The sequence below is a fragment of the Lacerta agilis genome, chromosome 9 (genome assembly GCF_009819535.1).
Source record: "Lacerta agilis isolate rLacAgi1 chromosome 9, rLacAgi1.pri, whole genome shotgun sequence".
NCBI lineage: Eukaryota > Metazoa > Chordata > Lepidosauria > Squamata > Lacertidae > Lacerta > Lacerta agilis.
In genome coordinates this window covers 60,334,217-60,359,028 of record NC_046320.1, presented here as the reverse complement: position 1 = coordinate 60,359,028, position 24,812 = coordinate 60,334,217, and the positions used below count along the sequence as shown (strand labels likewise).

The following is a 24,812-nucleotide window of genomic DNA, read 5'->3' as shown; positions in this document are numbered from 1 at the left end:
TTAATGGTTTAATTATAGAGGTTCTGTGAACAAATTTTAATAAGCATGCAGCTGCTTGAAAGAAACTGGGCTTTTGAAAAATGCATTATATAGGACATCTTTGGTGAGGTTTATATTTTCTTTTCCTTCTGGTAGTTTATTTGAAATAGGTTTTTTTCAAATAAAATCAAATCCATGTTTCTACACACATATGGGCTATGATGAGTTGAATCTGTGACATGTAAGGAAGAACAATTACTAACTTTTTAGTATAAAAAGATGAAGGAGTAGAGGAAGAAAACCAGGGGAAGTGTGCAATACGAGGAGGAATCCTTATATTTCTGTTGCAGCTAATTGTTCTAAACCATGTGCTAGATGGTGAAAAAAAGAAAGATAACTATAGGAAGGAAAGATGCTGCTAATTTTCAACAAAAGGTAACACACATTGTGCTAGGGACCATGCTGAGGAGGGCAGCACTGAAGAGGAATGGTGGGAGCCACCCCCTCCCCCTGATCCTGAATCTTCCCAGAAGCAGGAGGACAGTATAGATTTGGAACACTGGTTTGCAGAGGTGCATAGTTCAGAAGGCAGAAGCTGGGAAATACTGGGTGGGGAACAGCTAAGAGAAGAAACACTGGAAGAGAGAGTTAACAGATTCACAGTCTCTGGTCAGCATTCTCCCCCCTTCTCCAAAAATACGAAGAGCTCAGAAAGTGTTAGAACAGAAAGCGCAGAGGGTACAAGCTCAGATTACAAGATGCAGGAGTGATGTAGATTAATAGAGACAGAGGAGAGGGAAGTGAGCCTTAATTGGGAGCACCGCCATTTCTAGGGAGACGTGTTCTTTTACTCTCTCACTGTGATTATTAAAGAATCTAACTGGTAAGACATTTCTTTCGTTGGATCTTCTTATTTAGTGCCATGGGGGAGGAAGCCGGTTCCCCAAAGCCTGACACATCGTTATGGTATAACTCTGCCACAAGTCTGCAAATCTTATGGTCCACCAAGCCAAACACAGCACAATAGCTACACAGGGTGCATGAGATCTCCCCTCCTGATATTTTTGCAGTCCCAGGTTGGAAGCAATAAGAAGACATTTATCAAGCCCGAGTTGGACCACCAGATATGGTTGGTGGGTTGAGTTTGGCTTGGTGGGTCACAAGTAGAATAGACCAGGGCCTCTTTTGGGGTGGGGGGGAGATCATCTGGAAAATTTGGCTAACAAACATTACTGGGTAGACCCACCATCGAGAGCTTGCCACTGGGATTCAGCACCTGTCAGGGCTGATCCCTGATCTGCTTCCCCCAACTCTCATAACACACCTTAGTGTGCCAGCAGTAGGTGACTGGAAAGCTGCCGTTTTAAATTGCTCACAAACAGCCCAGGAAAAAGAGCTTGTTCAAATCCAGCAATGCCGAAAAATGTGTACAAAACTGTATATAATATTAGGAGGGCATGTGCATAAGAATTCATGTATTCGTGGGGAAAAATGCATTTGATCTGGGGAAATTGCTTGCAAAAAATGTGTCTATTAGGAGACACTAAACGAGAGGCAGTGAAGGATAGGCGTGCCTGGCGTGCTCTGGTCCATGGGGTCACGAAGAGTCGGACACGACTGAACGACTGAACAACAACAACAACAAACAGCTACTGAATTTTCACCAGGACTCCCCGCCCTACATGCAATCTGATGTGGAAATGTGATGAACTACAGTTCAGATTGGATCACTTCAGTTCATCATCTGTCCCTGATTGCAAGTACTTGCATTTGGTGATGTTTTAGCCTTAATTATAGTCTATGGGATTGAAATGCTTAATTTTCCTTCAGCCTTTTCCACCATCCTGTTCTCTCTGCAAGGTGAGGAGCGGTCAAGTTGTATTTAAAATAAAAAGTTGGTAGTTACAGACTGCAGAACTGCAGCTGCTGGTAAATCCATCAGACGGGTCCACTGATTCAGCAAGGATGGAGGCATTAAACAGCACCTTGCTTCACACCTGGAGTCAACCCTGTAGATGTGCACCATACAAACAACTTGGTGGCCAAGCTGCTATACTGGCTTCACTTTAGGGATGGTTGTGGCATTGGCAGAATCCCACATACAGTACATTACAATCCTTTGCCCATTCCCCACTTCCCCTGCCCCCTACCCAGGCTTTCTTCACCACTGAGTACCAAAAATCTGCTGCCACCTATCAAACACTTCTGACCATTCTCAAAAATAGTGACATTTTTGCACAACTAAACTGGACGCCAAGCCTACAAAGTGTATTGGCTGGAAGAGGATCAGCATGTTGGTGGAGAAATCGTTGAATGTGATATTAAGCATGAACGAACGTAAAGAGAAAGCCAGACAGATGAATACATAGCTATGAACCCGTGAATGAAATTCACATTGTGACTCAGGGTTTTATCCTCCTTTGCATTCAGTAGGTACTACATGCACAGATCTTACGGGAAAACGGCCCTCTGCCACAATTCCTTTAACTTGAAGGAAACAAAACTGTACCAGGGTTAAGGGAGGCTCAGCTTAGTATATGTTTACATGCGTTGATTGGGATTTATATAGAGTAAGAACATCAATCAGAACAAATCTGAAAAATGCCACTGAGCAGCAAATATGGAAAGTAACTAGTCTGCAAACTGTGACCACTATGAGCATGGATTAAAAATGAAGAATGGGGAAGAGGCATGAAAGGGTGATGTTGCAGAAAAGGCTTGCTCCCATGAGTATTATGCGAAGAGGCCAATCCTTTTTGTTTGAAATCTGTTTGTTTGTTTTTAATGTAGGAAAAAATAGTTAGCCCTGTGCACACTCACATTTTTAGGGATGTGCGTAAGTGTCTGTTTAACAATCTTAAACAAGTGTCTGACCAATGCTATCAACGTACTCTTGAGCTCAGAGGAACATACACCCAGGCGAATGTGCAAAGGTTTGGAAAACTTTGGCAAAACACATATTTGTAAACATGTGTATCATATAGATCCAACCAGAGGTTCGATGGGCAAATTGTCCCTGGTGAGGTCCTCTAGGTAGTGACCCTCAACCACCCATCCACTATCTCAAAAAAGCCCACAATGTCTCAGAGCAAAGCTAAATTGGGTACTTGAAGGCATGCAATTTTCTAGACCCACCCACTCACAGGAAGATAACTAGTCCAAAAGGGCATCAGTGTCAACAGCACCCATGGGCCCTGCTGGGGAGTGGGGCGAGACAGCTTCCAGAGGGTGCTGGATCAGAAAGCTGGGATTAGCCATGTTGAGTCAACACTCAGTAGCATACATGGGTTTTAGGGTGAAAGCTATTATTAAAATCAGCTTCCAGAACATCTCAATGAATATAAATTAGAAATTACTCCCAGTTATGAAAACCAGTGGAGATATTGCCATAGAAGCACTGCAGTCCATGTGTAATTCATTCCTTTGGATTATCGCACTGACTCATCTCCTTTTGAGTCACCCATCTAAGATGCAATATCCTCAGGTGTATCATTCTGTGCCAAGATGTGCTGGTAATAATTTCAGATTTCTTTGTCTGTGTTTGCTGTTCCAGTGTTACCGCACCATCAATGAGATCCATTATGACACAGATGGAGTGGGAACCTTCAGCACTCCAGATGTTGGTGGATTACAACTCGTACCATCCCTGATCACTGGCTGAGGATGATGGGAGTTGTAGTCCAACAAGATCTGGAAGGCCGCACCTTCCCCATGCTTGCTTCACAGGAAAGGGAGTGTTGCTGCAGTGCTCAGTATTAAATACGAAACCTGCCCCACTCTGAGGAATCAGGGTAGATACTGAGGAAGAAACTATCAGAACTCCACGGAAGACCTGGAATAGCTCAATCAGTAGAGTATGGAACTCTTAATCTCAGGGCCATGGGTTTGAGCCCCACGTTGGTCCCTTCCAACTCTACATTTCTATGAGTCTATGAATCTTATGTGCTGCAAAAGCTGAAGATGACCTAGGAAACCATCTATAAGAATACAGCAGCCTCCCATTTATCCAAACCTCAGTGAACTGCATGTCATCAGTGTTCCCTCTCTCTTTCATATGTTTGCATTTTCATTCTTCTACCTATATTGGGAGAGTTTCTTAGGCCAAAAGAGAAGATAAAAGTGTATGGGGTGGGGAATCAATATATTCATTAAAAATGGAGATAAATTTTCTCCCAGACCAAACTAACCCTTGCTGATCTCTTTATCAATTTTTTTCCCCTGGAAATGCTTCAGGCCTGTTTGGATACAGGAGGTTCTATTAAAACAATGAACATTTATAGAACAGTGTCTTAGCCAGGAGGAGGTTACCGGTACTAACCTCTTAAAAATTTCTATGGTACACATTTTTTTCCATAATTGGGGGACCTTTGGCCCTTCAGATGTTGCTGCACTAGAACTCCCATAATCCCTGGCCATTTGATATCCTAGTTGGAGCTGATAGTTCAGCATCATCTGGAGGGACAGAAATTCTTCATCCCCGTTCTGTTGCATCACACATAACTTTTCAAGTAAAGGTGTCGTGATGATTGTGAGGCATCCTTGTGCTGTCCATTCCATTCCTCGAGGTACAATAAAAGCCTGCAAGCATTATAGCACTCCAAATGGGCAGAAGGTAATAAAGGGGAGTGGGAAATGGTGCCTAGAAAGGCCCACAACCTAGGAAGGATACGATCCGTGCCAGGAAACAACACAGCACCTTTAATCATTTCTCCCATGATGCACCCTACTGACCACATGTCAACTGAAAACAAAAATGAAATGAAGGTAAACAAGAACAACAACAAACAACAACAGAACAACAAATAAATGAGAAGACTTATCTTGTTGGGTCAACATAACAGGCATGATTCCTTGCTTCTATGACTCCGGGGAAGAAGAAGAAGAGGAGTTTGGATTTGATATCCCACTTTTCACTACCCGAAGGAGTCTCAAAGCGGCTAACATTCTCCTTTCCCTTCCTCCCTCACAACAAACTCTCTTTTGAGGTGAGTGGGGCTGAGAGACTTCAAAAAAGTGTAACTAGCCCAAGGTCACCCAGCAGCTGCATGTGGAGGAGCGGAGACATGAACCCGGTTCCCCAGATTACAAGTCTACCACTCTTAACCACTACACCACACTGGCTCTCAAGTAGAAGAATCAAGTATGGCTGATTCTGGAGCTCTGGAGCTCCTCTCCTTAGAAAGCAGAACCAGAAAGTCACAGAAGGCCTCCTGCCCACTGCTGCACCCATCTATTCCTGTCCTCTTACAACCTCCTTGTAAGATAACCAGCAGAAAACAGCTGCTGCAGATACAAGTTGTATTGGACAAGACGCCAAGGGAGCAGCAGGTGGAGGAGGCGCCAATCTCTTCTCTTGCCCCTGTGAGACCCAAACTGAAAGTTCTCCTACTGTGATGTGAACACAACCCTACAGCTCTGGTGCTTAAATTTCACTCTAATGAAGAAAAGCTTCCCCAACATTTATGCCTGCAAATAAGCAGCATACTGACGGAACAACCTTTCAAGGAGCATTTCTATGCATATCCCCACGGAGTGATTAGTTGCATCTGGTAGATACAAATGGGTGGACAATTCAACCTTTTCCCAATCCTTCCTGCCCCCCATCAAGGCCTGATTTCTATCCGTATCTCAGCAGTGAGAAAGGAAGGAGGGGGGTATTTCATTTCCCAAGCAAATGTCCTTCTGAGTGCCAAGGTCTCATTTTTTGCTTTTTAGAAATGGAATGTCATTTGGGCAATTACTTCTTTGAGTACAAAGGATGGCTTACATTAAACTTTCCAGTTGGGGGAAGGCGTTGGGCAGAACAGAGGGGGGGGAGTAGGTAGCTAGGGGTAGAATGGTTAATCTTTATTGCTAAATATGTCTATACTTGCCTATGTGCATGAGAGTGATGCAGCATGAAAGAAAGAAAGAAAGAAAGAAAGAAAGAAAGAAAGAAAGAAAGAAGGAAGGAAGCAAGGAAGGAAAATTCAGTGAACAGAGTAAGACCTAAGGCTAGCTACTGTATGTCACTATGGTTTGTGACCATAATTAAATGACTAATTTAAAAATATAGGTCTCATCTCCATTCTTATAAGCATATTGGTTTCTATCCTAAAGAGATCTTATTTTCTGGAGACATATGCAAATCACCTTCCCTTTAGCCTGTAGCAAAGGAGCTGCAGTTTCCCCCTTATAAGCTGAAATCCCAGCAGCTAAATGACCAAGGCTTCTAACACAGCATTGCTTAGAAATGTGATTCAGTTGTCTGGGGAATCCACTTATTTGCTACAGTATAACACGTTTTGGGATTCATGAACTTAACAAAGCCAAATTCAAAATAAAGGTTGCAGGATGGTTTTGCATGGCATGTTGGATAGCACCGGCTTCAGACTGCGAACACACATCCCCAGTAGGTTGGGGAAGGAGGGGAGAAAGCAGCCCACCCGTGGTAAAATTCCTCTCTGCTTTCCAAATGGGAAAGCAGAGCAAGTGATAACTTTTCTAGTTAATCAAGAGCTGAACTGCTGGCCTGAAGGTGACTAACCATGAAAGAGATCTTAGGGTTGTGCAGATATCTCGAGTATGCAGTGGAAAGGAAAAACAGCAAACTCCATACTAGGCATTATTGCAAAAAGAACTGAAAACAAAGCAGCCAACATTGTGGCGCCTTTGCAGAAATCTGTGACTGCTTGCATAGTCAATAGTGTGGCACCACTGCACACATTTAAAGTGCAACCATGCCTGGAATGCTGTGTACAATCTCAAAAAAGGGTACCACTGAAGTGGGAGCAGTGCAGAAAAGAGCAACAAAAAATTACCGAAAGGTTGCAACGCATTCTATATGTGGAAAAGCTGAAGCAATTGGAGCTATTAAAAAATCACTAAGTGGAGATACAATAAAGCAGAGGTAGCCAACATTGTGCCACCCAGATGTTGGTCTGCAGCTTCCATCATCCCCAGACAACACTGTCAGTAACTGGTATGATAGGAGCTGAGATCAACTGACATCTGGAAGGCACCCCATGGACGACTTCAAGAGCGGGTTTCTAAACAGATGTATGGTGTGGCCAAAGGTGTATGGAGAAATGTGTTCTTCCTCCTCTCTCATAACATTAGAAGCCAGAGATTATCCAGTGAAAACCGACTGGGAGTCGGTTCCCAGAAGGCTAAAGAAGGCACTGCTTCACGGGCGTATTCAGTTTCTGGGGTTCAATGCCACAGGGTGTGGTGGCGGTTGCTAGCCTTCAAAGTCATTCAAAAAATTAAAGGAATATCCATCTAGGATCAGGGACACTAATACTGGCTGATGGGCACATGATGGAAGAGAACTGACCAATGGGAACAACATCCTGACCCACAACCCGCCATCAAACTCACTTGTTCCATTTTGTAGCATTTAATCCACCAGCAGAACTTGCGCCAACATTGTCACGGTTTGGGGGCAGGTGCGCTATTCAGGAAGGGGCAGGGGGGCAGGCCCCCTCTTCCAGACCACCACTTTGTCATGAGCCCCTCTACTTTCACTCAATATGATGTATAAAAGATTAGCCACAATAACATTGTAAAAGAAACTATGCTATGCAGAGTATGGCTTCCCATGTTTTACAGGCTCGGAGTGGATAGCTCCTGTTAACAACTCAGGTAACAAGTGACACCACTCCAGGTGTGTAACATTTTGTGATGTTTAAGGACATTTTACTCTTTTTTTAAATGATGCTTCAAAACTCAACAGTCCCATTAAAAATAGTCTTCACGTTCTTCCTTCTTCAGCAATGCCCACCATTTTGGGGTGTCCCCCCCTACATTTCTTTCCCCAACTACAGCCTTTAATCCATTCTTCCCTGCACAACCTCTCATTTACACATCCCAAAGACAAAGATTCGATATTGCTGAGAAATCAGGTCCTCCCTCACAGAGGGCACGTGTTGCAGTACGAACTGGCAACCAGACCCTGTGCTGTGGGTGGGGGTCGTTTGGATAGCCACAACACCCTATTGGTGGGTCCCTTGATGCTGGGTGCAATCTGGCCAATGGGACACAAGTAAAGGGCATCGAGGGACCTATTTAACACCATGCAGGTGCACCTGAGCTTCCTCTTGGGGCTGCTGCATCAGAACACCCGCCCACCTCTCCCTATATTTAGGGCTTGCGCTTGACCTTGCTATGCCGTCGTGTGTTGTCTGTCGTTGGGACAGGGGCATGGCAGGAATTTCCCCATTTGGCTGATTGGCTGTTGCCACTTGGGTTTCACCTGCCGCGTAGCAAATCGTCACAACTTGTAAGGTTGCGGATAGGCTCTGGTTCAAGTGATAGGGGTGGCAGAACGGTCTGACCACTCCTATGTGAAGGGTATTCCAGTAAAGGAATCCTAGGGACTCATTGGTTTGGTCAACCCTGAGAGGGGTTGTGCCCGTGCCCGAGTCCGGGGGACATCAGGGTGGCTGGCGGGGACTCCTGTCTTCAGCTGTCCCTGGTGTTCACCCTTGGCTGACCTACAATTGCACTCTGGGTCAGCACTGCCTGCAAGGGTGCAGGGAGCTAGTCGAACCAGAGCCTATGCAACCGCTCACTTGATTGTAATCAATAAAGTTGTGGCCGAAACTCTGCCAAAAACAAAACCAAATATCTGAGTCATGTGTGAATTTATTTCTAGGGAATGGTTAAAAGGTCTAAACACGCAATAGAATCAGGCTTGAGGCTGGAAACCCAGGGAAACAAGAATCTTGCAAAACTTGCTAGACTCTCCCATTAACAGTGAAACGCTATACCTGCCTTCTCAGAAGTAAGGTCCACTGAGTTCAGTGGGGCTTACTCCCAGGTAAGTGAGTATAGGATTGCAGCCTATGTCATGCAGCATGATCTACAAGCAGGATGGGTAAGAAGCCTGTAAGGCTCTGGGGTGTTAGCCGCAGCGCTCCCTTTCTTCCCTGCCTCTGCAACCTCCTCTGCAAACTTGCCTCGAGTGAGCAGTGGTCTGAAGCACATGCTACATTGCTATGGGGGTGCCACAGAAATGGAGATCAGACACATATGTGCAAATAAAGAGGAATAATTTTGTTTTGAAATATACGAGTAGGATGCTTGTGTTTATAGGGCGGAATTGCACTCAGAGGGCCTTGTTGGCAAAAACATCTGTGTGAAACATATCTCACTGCTTACTTCAATGAGAGACTATCCTATACAAGAGACTGGGGACATCTTGAGAAACAATTCTCCAGTTTTACCAAACAAGAATATTGAATTACAGTATCAATACGGCATGCTTCCCTATCTTTTGAGCAATGCCACGGTCCACATTTGCTGAGAAGAATACAGTGGTAGCGAGGCATTTTCCTGCAGCATGTGGGACATTCTTATGCGTTTTGCATAGTGAGAGATGTATGAGAAGCGTCACCCAAATGTGCATTATCTTCATCAGAAACTTGGCTTGTTGAAGCCAGAGCTATACAGGTGCTTCATTACATGTTCCCCAAAACTCCTGCATGGGCAGGCTCTCTCCCACCTCAACAGAAGCACATAGAAAAGGATCTGTGTATGGAGTTTCGCCTCCCATGGAAGTGAATGGGGGGCAGAATTTTGCAGAGTGAACTGTATGCACACATTGGTTGAGCAACTGAGATAGGTTACAACAGAACTCAACTTTAATCATCATGTGTGAAAGTTTTGATCAATTCCCCTCACATAAGTGCTGGTGCAGGTGGCCCTCCATATACCATTTTATGCATGTGCTGGGTGCTGCTGATGTGTGGCTATGGGCTCATTCATCTGCTAACCTCTTCAGCTGGTTTCCATATGCAAACTGTGCAAACTAGCCTCCTATCTTTCAATAACATCCTATATTCCCAACTTTTGAGAGGAAATGACCACAGCTTGTTGGAAAGGCTGACCCTACGTTAATCACCAAAAGGCGCCAAATATTAATCAGTGCTCATGACCTTATGCTTATCACACCAGCTGTCAAAAGATTTCTCAAGCCAATTTACCCTCCTCCTAGCTCGCTGGTGGAAGTCTTCCTTTTGTTTTTTTTTACAGCAAAGAAGATGTAAATATGCGTGTTTTGTTAATATAAATGTGTTTTTATTCCTTGCTTACAATACAGGTGAAACTCGAAAAATTAGAATTATCACGGAAAAGTCCATTTATGTAAGCAATTGTTTTCATTAGCTACTGGCGTTTAATATATGAGATAGACTCATGACATGCAAAGCGAGATATGTCAAGCCTTTGTTTGCTATAATTGTGATGATTATGGCGTACAGCTAATGAAAACCCCAAAGTTGAAATTGTTAATTTGGGGTTCTCATCAACTGTATGCCATAATCATCACAATTATAACAAATAAAGGCTTGACATCTCTCGCTTTGCATGTCATGAGTCTATCTATCTCATATATCAGTTTCACCTTTTAAGTTCAATTACTGAAAGAAATGAACCTTTCCACGATATTCTAATTTTTTGAGTTTCACCTGGAGATGAACTAGAAAGCTTCTCTTTCTTTCTTTCTTTCTTTCTTTCTTAGATTGCAGTTGTTTTCATTTTCTAATATTACTTTCACCACCTTGAGAGATGGCAAAAAGAATATCACCAAAGCTCAAAATGAACAGGGCAAGAAAAGGGTGTGGGTGGGGTGAGCAGAGGTGTTTTTTTTTTTGGGGGGGGGGTGTTGTGCAGACCTCATGCACACAAAAAAGGAAAGTTCATTCTGGAAATCTGGTTAGGAGTTCCATTTCTGGGAAGTGCCAAAGGACTGCCGGATCTCTTCTAGGCAACAAACGGGTAAGTCAACGCATTCAGAACAAAATGTTGTATTGACTCATCTCCGGAGTCTATACAGCATCATGGTGGACCCAGACTAATGATGCATTAGCAAGCAAAAGATTATGATGTCACCACAAACATCAAAAAAAATTACAATTTTCAAAACATTCAGCCAAAAGAGGGGAAAGGAGAAAAATAAAAACAAAGTTTAAAAGGAACAAATGGGCCGTTTTCTTTAAAATGCAATCAATAAGAAAAAGCTTACAAGTCTGTCATCAGTGGCTGGTTCTTCTATAACCCCCCCCCCCAAAAAAAGGCGTTAACAAATATAAGGGTAAAAGCATGAAGATCTGCTTGGTAGCGTTTGTCATATAGCTGGCGGTTCAGGTTTTGTTTTGTTTTGCTGCTGATTCCCAAGTGACTCCAATCATAATTACACACACCCCTAAGATTCAGCTTTTTCGCTTCTGTCTTTGTATCCTCCTCTCATATGTACTGCTTGCTTAATAGGAAAAAGTCAAGGATGAGGCTGCGGGGGATGAAAGAGAAATAATTCGATGAAGTTTGCAGCAAATGGCATAAGGATACAATCCCTTCCTGGAAAGAGGATTTTGTGGCGCACCATTTCTCCCATAATGCATCCTACTGACCATATATCCACTAGAACAGCAGAGACAAGGAAATGAAGAGAGAAAGGGAGGGGGGAAGGCAAAGTTAACTAAGACACTTTGGCTCCTATAGGAGGGGAAAAAGAGCAGATTGATCAGAGAAAGCACAGATTTATGCACCTTCCACCGAACAATTTTTTAAAACACACACACACACACACACACACACACACACGAAGATGTCATAAACAGAAGAAGCATTAATACCCAGCAAATATCAATTTTATCAGAGTTTTATTCCACTTTTTCCAAAAATCCTGACCTTTTCCTGTTTAAATGGTCCCAATTTAAATGTGTGGTGATCCCCGGATAATGCTCTTCAGGGCTGCAATCCTAAACATACTTACCTGGGAGTAAGGCCCATGGAACTCCACAGGGCTTACACTTGCGTAGGTATACAAAGGATTGCACCCTACGGATTGTTCCATGTGTCCCGTCACTTTAGATTGCTCCTGTGCAAGCTAACCCATCTGGGCTGCTCTCATTTGACAAGAGCAAGTGGGGGGAAGTTCCATGCCTTTGTCTCTTGCTTTTATTGTCGCAGGATAAAATGCCAGGTTCTAGAACAAAGTAGGCAAATCTGGGGAGAAGGGAAAGGGTGGCACCTAATTATTCCAAGTTAGATCAAGTTCAGGGATGGGGAACCTGTGTCCCTCAGATGTTGCTGGACTACAACTCCTATCATGCCTGACCATTGGCCACACTGCCTGGGACCATCTGAAGAGCCACAACTCTCCGTCCCTGGCCTAAGTCATACCAAATGCATCCAGGAGGTTTTGGTCATGGACGTTAGGGCTGCCATATTGTGAGTGAAAAAGGAAACCCGCTCCGAGGGCAGACGGATGCACTGTCTCCCACCTTCCCTCGCCTGCAAGTTCTCTTTGGGCATGTTCATACAATATTCCTCCCAGAAGCAACATCCAGGGTTATCCTGCCCCCCACCAACTTCTAGTTCATCTTGTTACAAGTCTGGGTTAATGCATCTTTGGAGTGACACTGCAGGCCTCCTGTACACACAGCTGAAGCAGTGTAGGAATGGCTGCCCCTGTGTTGCGCGTACCCACTTGAGTACGCATGCAGTGCACCCAGCTAATATAGGTAGGGCCAATCACATAGGTCCTTCCCCTATTGCACTCCTCAGCGTGATGAACATGCACACGATTGGTCCAACCCACAAGGTTCTGGTACTTGCACACACGTACAGCAGTCACAAGGGATCACACCGAAAGGAAGCCATCTCCATGTAGCTGCAGGCTTGCAAGAATGTGGACATAGAGGGTTTCTGAAATCCCAACCTACTTAAAAGGCAAGGTTTCCGAAGCATATAGTGGCTTGATTGGGATTCCTTGCATAGGCACCTGAAGATTTCCTAGAACAAGTTGGACAGGTGCCCAAACGTGTGTGTGTGTGTGTGTGTGTGTGTGTGTGTGTGTGTAGTTGTTGTTGTTTCTAAAATGTACGGCTACCTCAGGCTGCGAGGGGAAAAAATCTGAAACTGAAAGAGGAAATTTAACCGGACAACTTCTGGATAAGGTGAGGTCTTGGCAGGCATCTTCTGTATGGTGGCGAGTCCCATTCCACATCTTTCTGTTAGGAATCCCCTGTTCTCCTCCCAGAGCTACAATTCCCAGAGTTCCTTGTGAAGGGGAATGGATTCTCAAACCACTCTGGGAATTGTAGCTTTGTGAGGGGAATAGGGGTCTCCTAACAACTCTCAACACCCTTAAGAAACTACAGCTCCCAGAATTCTTTGGGGGAAGTCATGACTAATTAAAGCAGTATCATAGTATGGAGTGAATGTGGCCTTAGGTGGGATCTACACATATATTTAAAAATGTTCTGGAAATGCTTTTTTTTTAAGCATTTTGAAAAGACATTGAATTTTCCATAAGACTCACCATCGCCATCTAGTGTCACACTGTACACTGCACTTAAAACACACACAAAACTTTTTATTTGAAGCTGTATAGCTGAGTTCCAAGTCTATAATGGGCAGGATTCAATGTGAGCTGCACAGGAACACAGGCAACAGAGGGGGAAGGAGCAGGAAAACCTGCAGTGGCCACGTTGCCAGATTTACTAGGCAGTGTACAGGTCTGTACAGCAGCCTTCGCCATTGGGGCAGATAGGAGCTGTAGTCCAACAACATCTGGAGGGCACCAGGTTGCAGTCTGGCAACTATAGTAGCATGGGGTCCCAACATGAGGATGGGGCAGCCACACCCCTCCAGTACCAAATATTCAGAGGCCCAGCATTTATAGCTGGTGATAACCGATTGGTCTATCCAAGGCCTCATTTACACCATACATTTAAAGTGCAATGATACCACTTTAAATGTGCATGGATTCCCCCAGAGAATTCTGGGAGCTGTAGTTTGTTAAGGGTGCTGAGAGTTTTTAGGAGACTCCCCTCTCCCAGAGCTACAATTCCTAGAGTTCTCAGTGAAGAGGGATTGATTGTTAAACCACTCTGGGAATTGTAGGTCCTGGAGGGGGATAAGGGTCCCCTAATGACTCTCTCTTAACAAACCACAACTCCCAGAATTCTTTGGGGGAAGCCGCGACTGTTAAAAGTGGTATCATAGTGTGTTAAATGTATGGTGTGAATATAGTCCAACAGTGTTCACTTTTTCTGTCCCACCTTCTTTTTCTCTCTCCAAAAGAAACAAAAACAAACATGAGCGAAGTCATTTCTTTTGACAAAGGTGAAATGCTTCGTTTTGGGGTGGGGGTGGGAGGGAAAGGGTGGTACTGGGTCCACAGGGCAGCAAAAGCATGCCTGAAATACTGGAGTCGCTCTCACTTTTAAAGGGGGTGGCAACAGGGCAATTTGGGGACTTTGGGAACAGAGTGCATCAAAATGGTTGGAAAATACAGCATCCATAAAGTCAGGTGCCAAGAGAAAATGAAAGCATGAAACTGGCCTTAAACAGGCAAGATTGCATGGGTGGAGAGAGATTAAATCCAAAATATCTGCCTCCTGGAATTTGTGCTGAATAGTCAAATAGAGAGGAAAGCTGAAAATTAAGTGCTATCTCTTTACAGATACTGAACTGCACCATGCACTTCTTCAGATTCAAAAATTAGATGTCAATAACAGCCAAATTGTAATAGGCACTTGTCCACAGTTTCCCAAACTTGAGTCTCTAGCTGTTGCTGGACTACAACTCCCATCATCCCTAGCTACCAGGACCAGTGGTAGTTGTAATCCGAAAACAGCTGGAGGCCCAATGGGAAAACCCTGCACTAGTCAAAAGCTTTCCCCTCTCGGCTTGGCTTCCATTGCTAGGTAAATGCATATAACTGGATTGTTCATTCTATGATAACCAATTCTGCCATTTGCAGGTGCTCAGGTAATCAGAATTATTGAGAGAATACCATAACTGCCCTGATTGTGTGATTCCATGAGGGAACTGCCAAGTCCGTCAGTTCAACTAAAAAAATGGACACGTGGATCTAACACAGGCTTCCTCAACCTCGGCTCTCCAGGTGTTTTTGGCCTACAACTCCCATGATCCCTAGCTAGCTGGACCAGTGGTCAGGGATGATGGGAATTGTAGTCTCAAAACAGATCTAGCCTGATCTAACTCCACCCATCAAAGCTGACTCATGCAGAGCACCTTGAGCTCACCTGAGGACAAACAGATCTCTGGATCAAAGGCAATATCTAAGCTCAACTTAACTTTTCTGGAAGTTGCCATAGCAATCTTGATTAAGAAGGTTTCAAAAGCATTTACCCCTTAATTATTACTACAGTAAGGAAACCTTCACTTTAAGCTGGTAACTAGTACTAGAATCACCTTCAGCTCTGGCTTTTAAACGGATAAACACGAGAGGTTTGCTGGAAATGCGGCCCAATCATTACCAAATTTAAATAACAAAGAAATCAGGCTGAAATAGCCATCTAATTGCTAGCTTGCAGATTGCAGTCAACTGTTAGTTAAAGCGCTGCAGTATGCTAATTAGATTCCACAAATTAAAAATGGACCGATCTGGAAGTTCCCTGTTACATTTAACATCAAAAGGGAATCTTCTTTTTAAGATTACTTGGGAACGATTACTTGGGCAGCAGAAATAGTCTAATGGATTTATCTCCATGTTGTTACTTGCTCGTCCTTCTGCAAAATTGGTCACCTAACATTTATGAAGCACTGATTTAATACTGTACTACCAATTGGGCTTTTTTTAAAAAAAAAAAAAGCACACAAATAAATGATGGTTGATGTGACAAGATTATTGAGCACAACAAAATAACACACCCACCCCTTCCTAGAAGGTCGGTTTAATCAGAATTATTCCTTTGCTATTGGGGGGGGGGGGATGTTGGGTTATTGTTTTTATTTTTATTATGTATTTTGCGGTTTTGTATCTTGATTTTATTCTGTGAATCGCCCTGAGACCCCTGGGAATAGGGTGGTATAAAAATTCAATAAATTAAATTAAATTAAATTAAATTGAATTAAAAAGAGCATCCCACATCTAGATTACAGCACTGTAATAGTGCTGTACCCTGCCTTGGATACTTGTGATGTGTTTTCAGGACCCACAACTAGGATTTGTTTAACCATTTTTAATACTGAATTTCAGTTTGTTGTAACCCACCCTAGGACAATAGCATCATAATAATCAGGGCTTCTTCTTTTTCAGCTGGAACTTACGGCACCTCTCAGCTGGGCCCCAGAAGAAGTAGGGGGAAGAGACCTGACCAGCCTCAGCAAAGCCCCTCTACATCTCTGGTTCACGAGAAGACCCTCCCCAGGGCTGCAGGGCAAGCTGGAGGTGCAGCGGGACTTTGCTGAGGCTCTTAGGCCTTCCAGCTAACAGCTGGCATGCGGGAAAGCTGCACCTCAGCTGAATAAGCCCCCATGCTGCTCCAGCTCTCATCGAGCCCGAAAGGCTCCATTGCGGGGCTTCCACCGCCACCGCCTTCACACGGACAGGCCAACTCTTCCTCCCAGGGGGAGAAGTAAGCACAGGGCCTGACTCTATAAGGCAGGTGCAGCCATCTCTGGCTCATATAATCATATAATCACTGGGCTTGTCAGCGACGCTCATTGCCTTTTGATGAAAACTGTTTCCCCTTGTTATTTGGCGGAGAGTCTGTAGCACTTTCTTTCAGCTAGGTGAAAATGGAAAAAAAATAGCAGCAACCAATATAGGTGTTAATTTTGTGCCATCCCAAGTTCTTAAAGGCTTCTTCTGTGAGCTAGACCCTGGATTCCTGATAGGTAAGGTTTATGGGATTGTTCCAGAACATAAATATTTTCATATGTTTTTATCCAAAGTAATAATGCCAAGGCCATCCCTTGGATAAGCTGAGTTACATTTGAAGTAGCCTTGCATTCCTGTCTAGAGGTGGGTTGTAATGTTAAAAACAGGTATTTTCCAAAGCTTCTTAAAGACTCAGATATGGGATACTTGGGCGAGTGTGTCCCCCGCCCCCCTGCCCCCAAAAGGTGGCATAAAACATTTTAAAGAAATAAATGTTTGTCTACTGCCTTCACGTGGTTGAAGTATCAGTCCCTGCCGTCAAGCTTACCTTGAAAATAAATTTTCCAAAACTACTTTGGATTAGTGCTTATGTGCACAGGCAAGGAGGAGTTGATCGTAATGGCTATTGCAGGTTGGGGAACTTCCAGTGCAGTAGAAAAAGTGGTGCAAAGAGAAATGGAGGAGGGGAACCGGGGTGCGTTGCATTCAATCAGGAGACTCCATTGGACCCCACTAGATCCATGAATGGAAGGAGCCCTGCCATTGGCAGAGGACAAATTGGGATCCAAGCCATTGCCTACTATTTGCTATAGAACCCTGCCTAGAGCTAGATTCTTGTCTGCTTGCCTTGTTGATTTTGTGATACCAATGTTTTCTCCTATGCAACCAGAATAACTATATCACTTAGAGAACCTCCCTACTTGCAGTGCCGTGGGCAGGAAATAAAATGATGCGAATACATGCAATCTAACACAGTCTCCTAGGCTGGAGATAATTTGATTTAAGTTTCTTTTTTTTTGCTGCAATCATAATTTTGTTACTGTTTCTCTGTGTTTTGATTTTATAATATGTTTTCTCAGCCACAGGGCTGGATGTTGTTCACCCGTTTTTATTAGTTTTGTGGCGGCCCATGGTTTTATGCCCAAAAATTGAACTGAAATGAATACAGGTCCGAGTTCCTTTGTTTTGAAAGGATGTGCGTTCCTAGGGCAACAATTTATTAACAGGGACCATATTTGGAATTGAGGAAAGCTGGAAATATTTGGGTCACGCCCACTGCCTGCCCCAAGAGCGTTTTAATATTTTAATTCAAAGTGGGGTGATGAAAAAGTCTGTTTAAATTCCCTCCTTCTAAACATGCCTCCAGTGATACAGACTGGATGTGTCGTATCCGATTTGGTCTTAACTTCAGTAATATCTGCATCATCCTCTGTGTTGCTTTCCTGCCTATAATAATCAGGCAGACAACCCTAGGATTGCCAGTGTTTCAACCAGCCATTGTAGTAGGTGATCGTGTTGTTCGTTTCATGCTGGTGAAAAGTTTCACCAGGTGATATATGTGCAATAAGGTTTAGTTCAAGGTACATGAGCTGCCCAGATAATTCCTTCCCACCCAGCTGGCAGTCTCAGCCTTGCTCCATCCCATATGCTCACATCACATGTATATCCTACCATTCTCCTTGTAGCCCATTCCCAAGATGACCTCCGGTGCTCTGTAATAACGTGTGACCACATAAGGAGTCATCATGAAGCTAGTGCCTGCGGTTCTGGCCAGTCCAAAATCCAGGATCTTCAATGTGCAGTCAGATTTTACCACAATATTACTTGGTTTTAAATCCTGAAAGAGATGAGGGAGCGGGTTGGGGGGTGGGAGAGAGAGAGAGGAACGATGAGTTCTACCTACAAGACTCAGTAGGTGCTTTTTTATACAACAAATGCCACAATGGCGCGGCTGTCCCTGTTCTGTGGAACAGTATTTCTGTGAAGATAAAACAGGCACTCGCTATCTGCACTTCACAGAAACAACTGAGGAGATTTTTTGTTCCAAAAACCTGGATGAATTGGTCTCTGACATGGCTGTTGTGTACTTGGTATTGTTTTCAGCTGTTTTTATTGCATTCTGTGCAATGCCTTGAGATGCACGTGGAAGGCGATTCGTTAAATAATTATATCTGCTTTGGCGGTGCTGCAAGGCTGAGAGAGGTGAATGATCCAAGAGGGGGCAAAGGGGTGCAGTATGTGATGATAATAATAATAATAATAATAATAATAATAATAATAATAATAATAATAATAACAATAATTTATTTATACCCCGCCCATCTGGCTGGATTTCCCCAGCCACTCTGGGTGGCTTCTAACAAAATATTAAAATACAATAGTCCTTCAGATATTAAAAGCTTCCCTAAACAGGGCTGCCTTCAGATGCCTTCAGAGGTTGGATATCCAAAGAGACAAGGGAGGTGGTGTTTGCTATAAAAACAGCACTGCTCCCAAGGTCCCTAGGTATGGGTATAATAGTCTAACAGAAGCTAAAACTGGGCATGCTCCAAATAACAGAATTTTTTCCCCCTTTCCCGTAGAAGGACATTTGTGAGATGGATGCCTGGCTTACCCTGTGAATGATTCCTGCAGAGTGAAGGTGCTTGATGCCGCAGAGCATTTGGTAGAGCAGGTAAGACATTCGCTCGTGGTCTAGCTCCATCTGAATCACCTGGCACAAGTTGGCATCCATCAGCTCCATTACTAAATACCTAAAGAGGAGAACAGAGCCACGTAATAATCAGCACTCATCCTGGATCAGATACAGCAGGCATAGGCAAATTCGGCCCCTCCAGATGTTTTGGGACTACAAGTCCCACCATCCCTAGCTAACAGGACCAGTGGTCAGGGATGATAGGAACTGTAGTCTCAAAACATCTGGGCGGTCAAGTTTGCCTATGCCTCAGATACAGCAATGCTCTTGTATCTGATGTGTCCATCAGAATTCATTTTGCTGGGTATCAGAACTAAACAACGTCCCACCAAAAATTCATAAAATCGTGATGCAGCTGAGAGTAGGGAGTGGGTGAGAAGTCACTGAATGACGTATTTAATGTAAGCATCCTTTTTTCTCTTTCACCAGCATCATTTCATTCTTCAGTAACTAGTGTGGTAAGAGGCATACATTCTGCATGTAGAACGCAGCCTTGCACACTCTTGTCAGGAGGCCTCTCTTTCTCCTGCCCCTTCTGAAGACCTCTTTGTGTGATGCCTGTACTCTGCCTTCATACAGTGGCGTAGCGAGGGCGGGGCACCCCGGGTTCCAGGGGAGGGGGGTGACACTTGGGCCGGCCCTGCCCCACCCCACCCCGCCAGCAGGCCCCGAGCAAGCCGCGTAGCGAGGCAGCCTCACAACGCAGCCTGCGAGCAAACCTGCTCGGCGGCCTGCGAGCAAGCCGCGGAACAAGGCCGCTCCGGCCCACGGCCCACCCACGCCGCTATGGGGCTGCCGCATGCGATTGATGGTTCGTGGGGCTGCCCTGCCCCTGCTGCTTTTCGCTCAGCGACTCGCAAGGTCGCCACAGAAGCAGCAGAGCCGGCCCGGATGGAGTGCCCATGCGCAAAATCCGGCACATGCTCACTCTGTCGCCAGGCCGCCGCCACTGCTTCCGCGGCGACCTTGCAAGCCGCTGAGCAATCGGCGGCTCGTGCTGAGTGCGAGCAGCAGGCATAAGGCCATGCTGCTTTTCACACGCGGCAGCCCCACAAGCTGCCGATTGCTCAGCGGCTTGCAAGGTTGCGCGGAAGCGGTGGTGGCCCAGCGGCAGAGCGTGCATGCACTGGATTTCGCACATGTGCACTCCGTCGTGATGTCACAACGCAACTTCATAACACCCCGCCCCCAGGGGGTGCCTCCGTTCGCTGCCCCGGGTAGCGAGGAGGCTTCCTCCATGCCTGCCTTCATATTTGGAGACAGCAATGCTTCTGAATAACAGTTTCTGGAAACCGCAGGAGGGGAGGGTGCCCTTGAGCTAAGGTCCTGCTTCTGGTTGGCCACTGTATGAACAGGAAGCTGGACTAGATGTGCCATTGGCTCCTATTCTGTTCCAGGGAGGTCGCCACGTAGTGTGTCAGACCAGAATTCAGTACGGTCTTCTCTGACCTGCATGGGATCGGCAGCCGGCAATCCTTTTGCTTGCAGATGCCAGAGATCGCAGGGTGCGTGTTCTGCCACTGAGCTTTGTCTCCATCGGAAACAAAGGCCTGGACCACCCTAGCTCCAGCTTAGCCGCTCCTCTTTCACTATGACTTTGACTTGCTTGTCCTCAGCTCCATATTAGGAGTGTCTGACCCTTCCTCCATCTTGCCTGCCTGTTATAAATTGCAAACCTTGCAGAGAGGGACTGCAGACAGTCAAGAAACCTTTAATAAATAATTGCAGAGGGGGAGTTGATCGATAATTATTATGCAGATAACAACAAAATGAAATAAAAACAGTGCTGGCTTGTTATGCCAACACTGGAAATCCTGGAATTGGATTTGCTAGGGAATTCTAAATTCTAAACATTGCTGGAGGTTTCATTTACATCCCAGTGGTTAAAGGGAAGGGGTAGCTGCTACTAGATATGGGGGAAACCTCTGAAATTTACCTTGCATTAGCTTGGAAATTACTCAAAATACTCCCCTCCCCAATCATATATCCCATTGTGATTTTTCTTAGTCAATTTGAAAGGCTTGGGGAAATTACCCACCCATCTCTGCTACCTCTCCCTCATCCCCTAAATCCATCCCCTGCCATGCCCCAAACAACTCCTCTTTCCTCACAGGCAACTGGATGGTGGAAAGAAGAGCAGAGAAGGAGCATAGAGTTTTCTTCTCCATCCCTCCCCTCCATTGCCTCACCACACTGAGTAACAGTGTGCCAAGGCACAAGGGATTATGGGAGACTTAGTTTTCCCAAGGGCTTCTGCAATTGCCAAGGGCATCGCAGAAGAGAGTTTTAAAAACACTGACATATCACAGTGTGAAGAGAACAGTTGGTTCCCCTGCCAAGATTTTGCCCTTGCGTTATAGGACACAAAATGTGTATAGTGTATAGTGAAGGAAATTGTTATGGGGGGGGCAGGCAGAATGAGGAGAGTTTGGCCAACTAGAAACACTTCTGATTACCTTAAATATTATTCAGGTCAGGTTCTCCTTACATGCCAAGCAACGGCGGACAATGCTCAGTGGAAATACTAGCAATTCTCTGCTTTGCCCCCAGGCAAATGATTTTTACAGAGTCATAGGTTATCGGAAAATAAATATGGAAGAAGGGGGAAAATGTTTCGCCGCCTTCCTTAAAAAAAAAAAAAACAACCCACAAAAATAACACAAGGAGATGATTTCAGAGTGTTTTACGCACCTTTCAGAAGCCTGCACACCTCGGGGAGTTCTGAGGTAACAGGCACTGCCTGAGAAAGCTATCAACACAAAGGATTCAAAAGGAGCTGCTTAGAGCCGTTCAGATTCCTTTGCATGTCTGAACACGTTCAGACCCCCCCCCCCATGACTACAACCCCACATCCTGCACTTTCTCAAGCACCTCCATTATGGTGCTCTGTGTGTGGCAGCCAGTACAACATTCGTACATTTTTTGTTTCTACACTTCTAAATCGAGGTGGGAAGTGCTTTCTGACATACCTAAAAGCAGTAGGCAGATAGTCTTGAGTTTTCCGATCCTGACTTTTTCTGATTATTATTTTTTTTAAAAAAATCATTTGCACCTTTTTTTTTTTCAAAACACATTATTTCATTTTAATTATTTCCATAATATAAAACCAGCATACATAATTGCTGGCCATTCGCTTCTTCTTTTCACCCCTGCTCCTCTTGTAGGTACAAAATACAGGAATGACACAGGGAAATGGGAAAAGGTTGGTTCCATCAGGTCACTGCCTTGTGGGGTGCTGGACATGAGGCAGTTTCTGAAGAGAAGGAACACTTTCCGTTCAGCTATTCCTGAGTTTTAGTTGCGCCCCCAAGGCACCTGAGCCACAAAGTTCCCAGGAGAACAATATATCACACTGACAAGGGATATTTGGTTGATGGGTTCAAGTAGGCCACAACTTTATTGGTTACAGATGTGAGCGGTTTGGCTTAGGCATTGGGGTGAAGCCAGGCTACATCTTGACTCCTGGCAGGGAGTCCACGGAAGGGTAAACCACCGATGGAGGTGCCCTACAACATACTTCAGACAGCGGCACCCCGTGGGGTCCCGGTAGTGGCTGTGACATGGCCCCAGCCCACGCCCAGGCTTCAGACAGTATTCACATCCCTGATGCCTTTAATAGGATACCCTTACTGAGGAGGGGCAGGCGAGGCAACAACCTCCCCTCCAACCAAATGAAGGCTTACCCAATACCAAAGAGGCAAGGAAGAGGGAACCAGCTGCCCACGCCGAGTTTAAATGGCCCGCGGCCACACCTGCTCTGCTGGCTGATAGGCTGGGGCTGCCTCGCAACGCTGCTGGCGTCGCAATGGGGGCGGTACACCCTGGGTGCCATGTTTGGGAGGGTGACAAGAAGGCACCCCGCAGGGGCTCGCTGTGGCGCGAGAAAAAGAAGAAGAAGAAGAGTTTGGATTTGATATCCCGCTTTATCGCTACCCGAAGGAGTCTCAAAGCGGCTAACATTCTCCTTTCCCTTCCTCCCCCACAACAAACACTCTGTGAGGTGAGTGGGGCTGAGAGACTTCAAAGAAGCGTGACTAGCCCAAGGTCACCCAGCAGCTGCATGTGGAGGAGCGGAGACGCGAACCCGGTTCCCCAGATTACGAGTCTACCGCTCTTAACCACTACACCACACTGGCAGCCACCGCGCCACCGCAGCCGCATGTGTAGGACCTCCGTTCGCGGCTGCAGCCTTGGGCAGAGGATCCCGGCACAGGCCGTATGACACTGGAGCAGTGGCGCCGGCAAACTGCTATGTACAGTGCATGTGCGGCGTCGCTACGTACGGTGCATGCGTCGTAAACAGCGACGTTGCACATGCGCCCTACATAGCGACGCCCCGTCCCGGTTGTCATGACGCCTTCGTTCGCCCCAGGGGGGAGGTAGCATACGCCGGAAGAGTCTGAGGCTCGGCTGCCCGTGTGCAACATCGCCCTCCGATATAGAGGAGAGCGGATTGTTCACTAGAGAGTACAATGCCCACTTCTCCCTCAATCCTCTCCCCCTCCCGCAAATGGCAAAGATTTAGGTTTTGCTTTTTGTCCACATTACTTACACATCCTGGAACTCCTCCAGAGATTTCTGTGGTGTGAAGACATTTAATAAACTGATAATCTGAAAAGCAGGGAGGGAGAGAAGGAGAGAGCGGGAAAGAATGATAATAAAACATTAGCAGTTGATCAGATTGTGACAGATTGCTCTACTGAAATTGCTCTTTAAAACTGTTCAGTTTACACCAATCCATCTTGCTACAAGAGCACACACACACACACATATATATATATATCACAACAACAACAACCCACAAGCAGCAGATCACGAAGGCATATGCTGCAAAGAAAGGCATTGTTTTGAGAAGAACCGTGATTGCCTGCGTTTGATTCAAACAAAAGCAGAGCAAATTCTCCCTCTAAACTGGAAGTTCACAGCTGAATGTTCAGCCTCGCTGGAAACAAACATGTAGAATTTGCTAAGCCACGAGGCGTCAGTGGTATATTAATGATGCTCGCCAAGGAAGGACAGACAGGTGTTCAGGCTTCAGAGAAACAACAACTTACATATTAAAAGCAAATGGTTTCTTTGTTTTTTGCTTTTTAGGGGTGCAAGATGTTACTGCGATCCACTGCTACTAATAATATCTGCTACTGCTGCCACTATTTGGCAGTTGTAGTTTAGGTTGCACTTAAAAGCTGCTATTGCCACTCCCTTTAGTTAGTGCCTACTGCAAGGCTGAAGGATGTACCCCAGCCCAACTAGATGTATTCTGCACGCACCAGCCCTTTAGAGGTGAAGCTGTCAAAATGAAGCTGATCATTGGCAGTGCTAGAGGTTGGGAGTAATTTTGAATTAATATAGGATACGGTTCAAATACAGACGTCTGCGTTCTTGTATTGCTCTGTCAAATGGTTGGCAGAAACCGCTCTGATCTGGCCTAGCACACAGGCGTAAACTCATGGAGCCCATAGGCATTTTTAAAAATGCCACAAGATGTCTATTTTGCAATGTATTTCATGAATGCTTTATCTTCTCCCATCTCATCAGTGGACGGCAGCCCACCTTATATAAAGTGAGAGAGTGGGGAGGGGTATTACTCAGAAGGGTGGTGGGAATGGGTGTGGAATACCTACCTGATTAATACTCCTCCCCACTCTCTCACTATATATAAGGGTCTGGTGACTTCTGTTTCAGTGTATCTGAAGAAGTGTGCATGCACACAAAAGCTCATGCCAAGAACAAACTTAG

At 45.2% G+C, this 24,812-nt stretch overlaps 1 protein-coding gene across 6 annotated transcripts in view; it reads right to left on the bottom strand.

Moving 5' to 3' along the window:
- MAPK10 (mitogen-activated protein kinase 10) overlaps positions 1–24,812 on the bottom strand; it is a 214,992-nt gene that overhangs the window by 32,982 nt on the left and 157,198 nt on the right. For 5 of the 6 annotated variants that reach the window (XM_033160672.1, XM_033160673.1, XM_033160669.1 and 2 more), the window contains 4 exons: positions 23,626–23,684; positions 18,993–19,131; positions 18,050–18,215; positions 11,308–11,379 (listed from right to left, as the gene is read on the bottom strand). In XM_033160672.1, the coding sequence (XP_033016563.1) occupies positions 11,308–11,379; positions 18,050–18,215; positions 18,993–19,131; positions 23,626–23,684 (436 nt within the window). Of the gene's footprint in view, positions 1–4,648; positions 4,721–11,307; positions 11,380–18,049; positions 18,216–18,992; positions 19,132–23,625; positions 23,685–24,812 lie in introns of all 6 variants that reach the window. The other variant, XM_033160671.1, reaches the window with a different exon arrangement.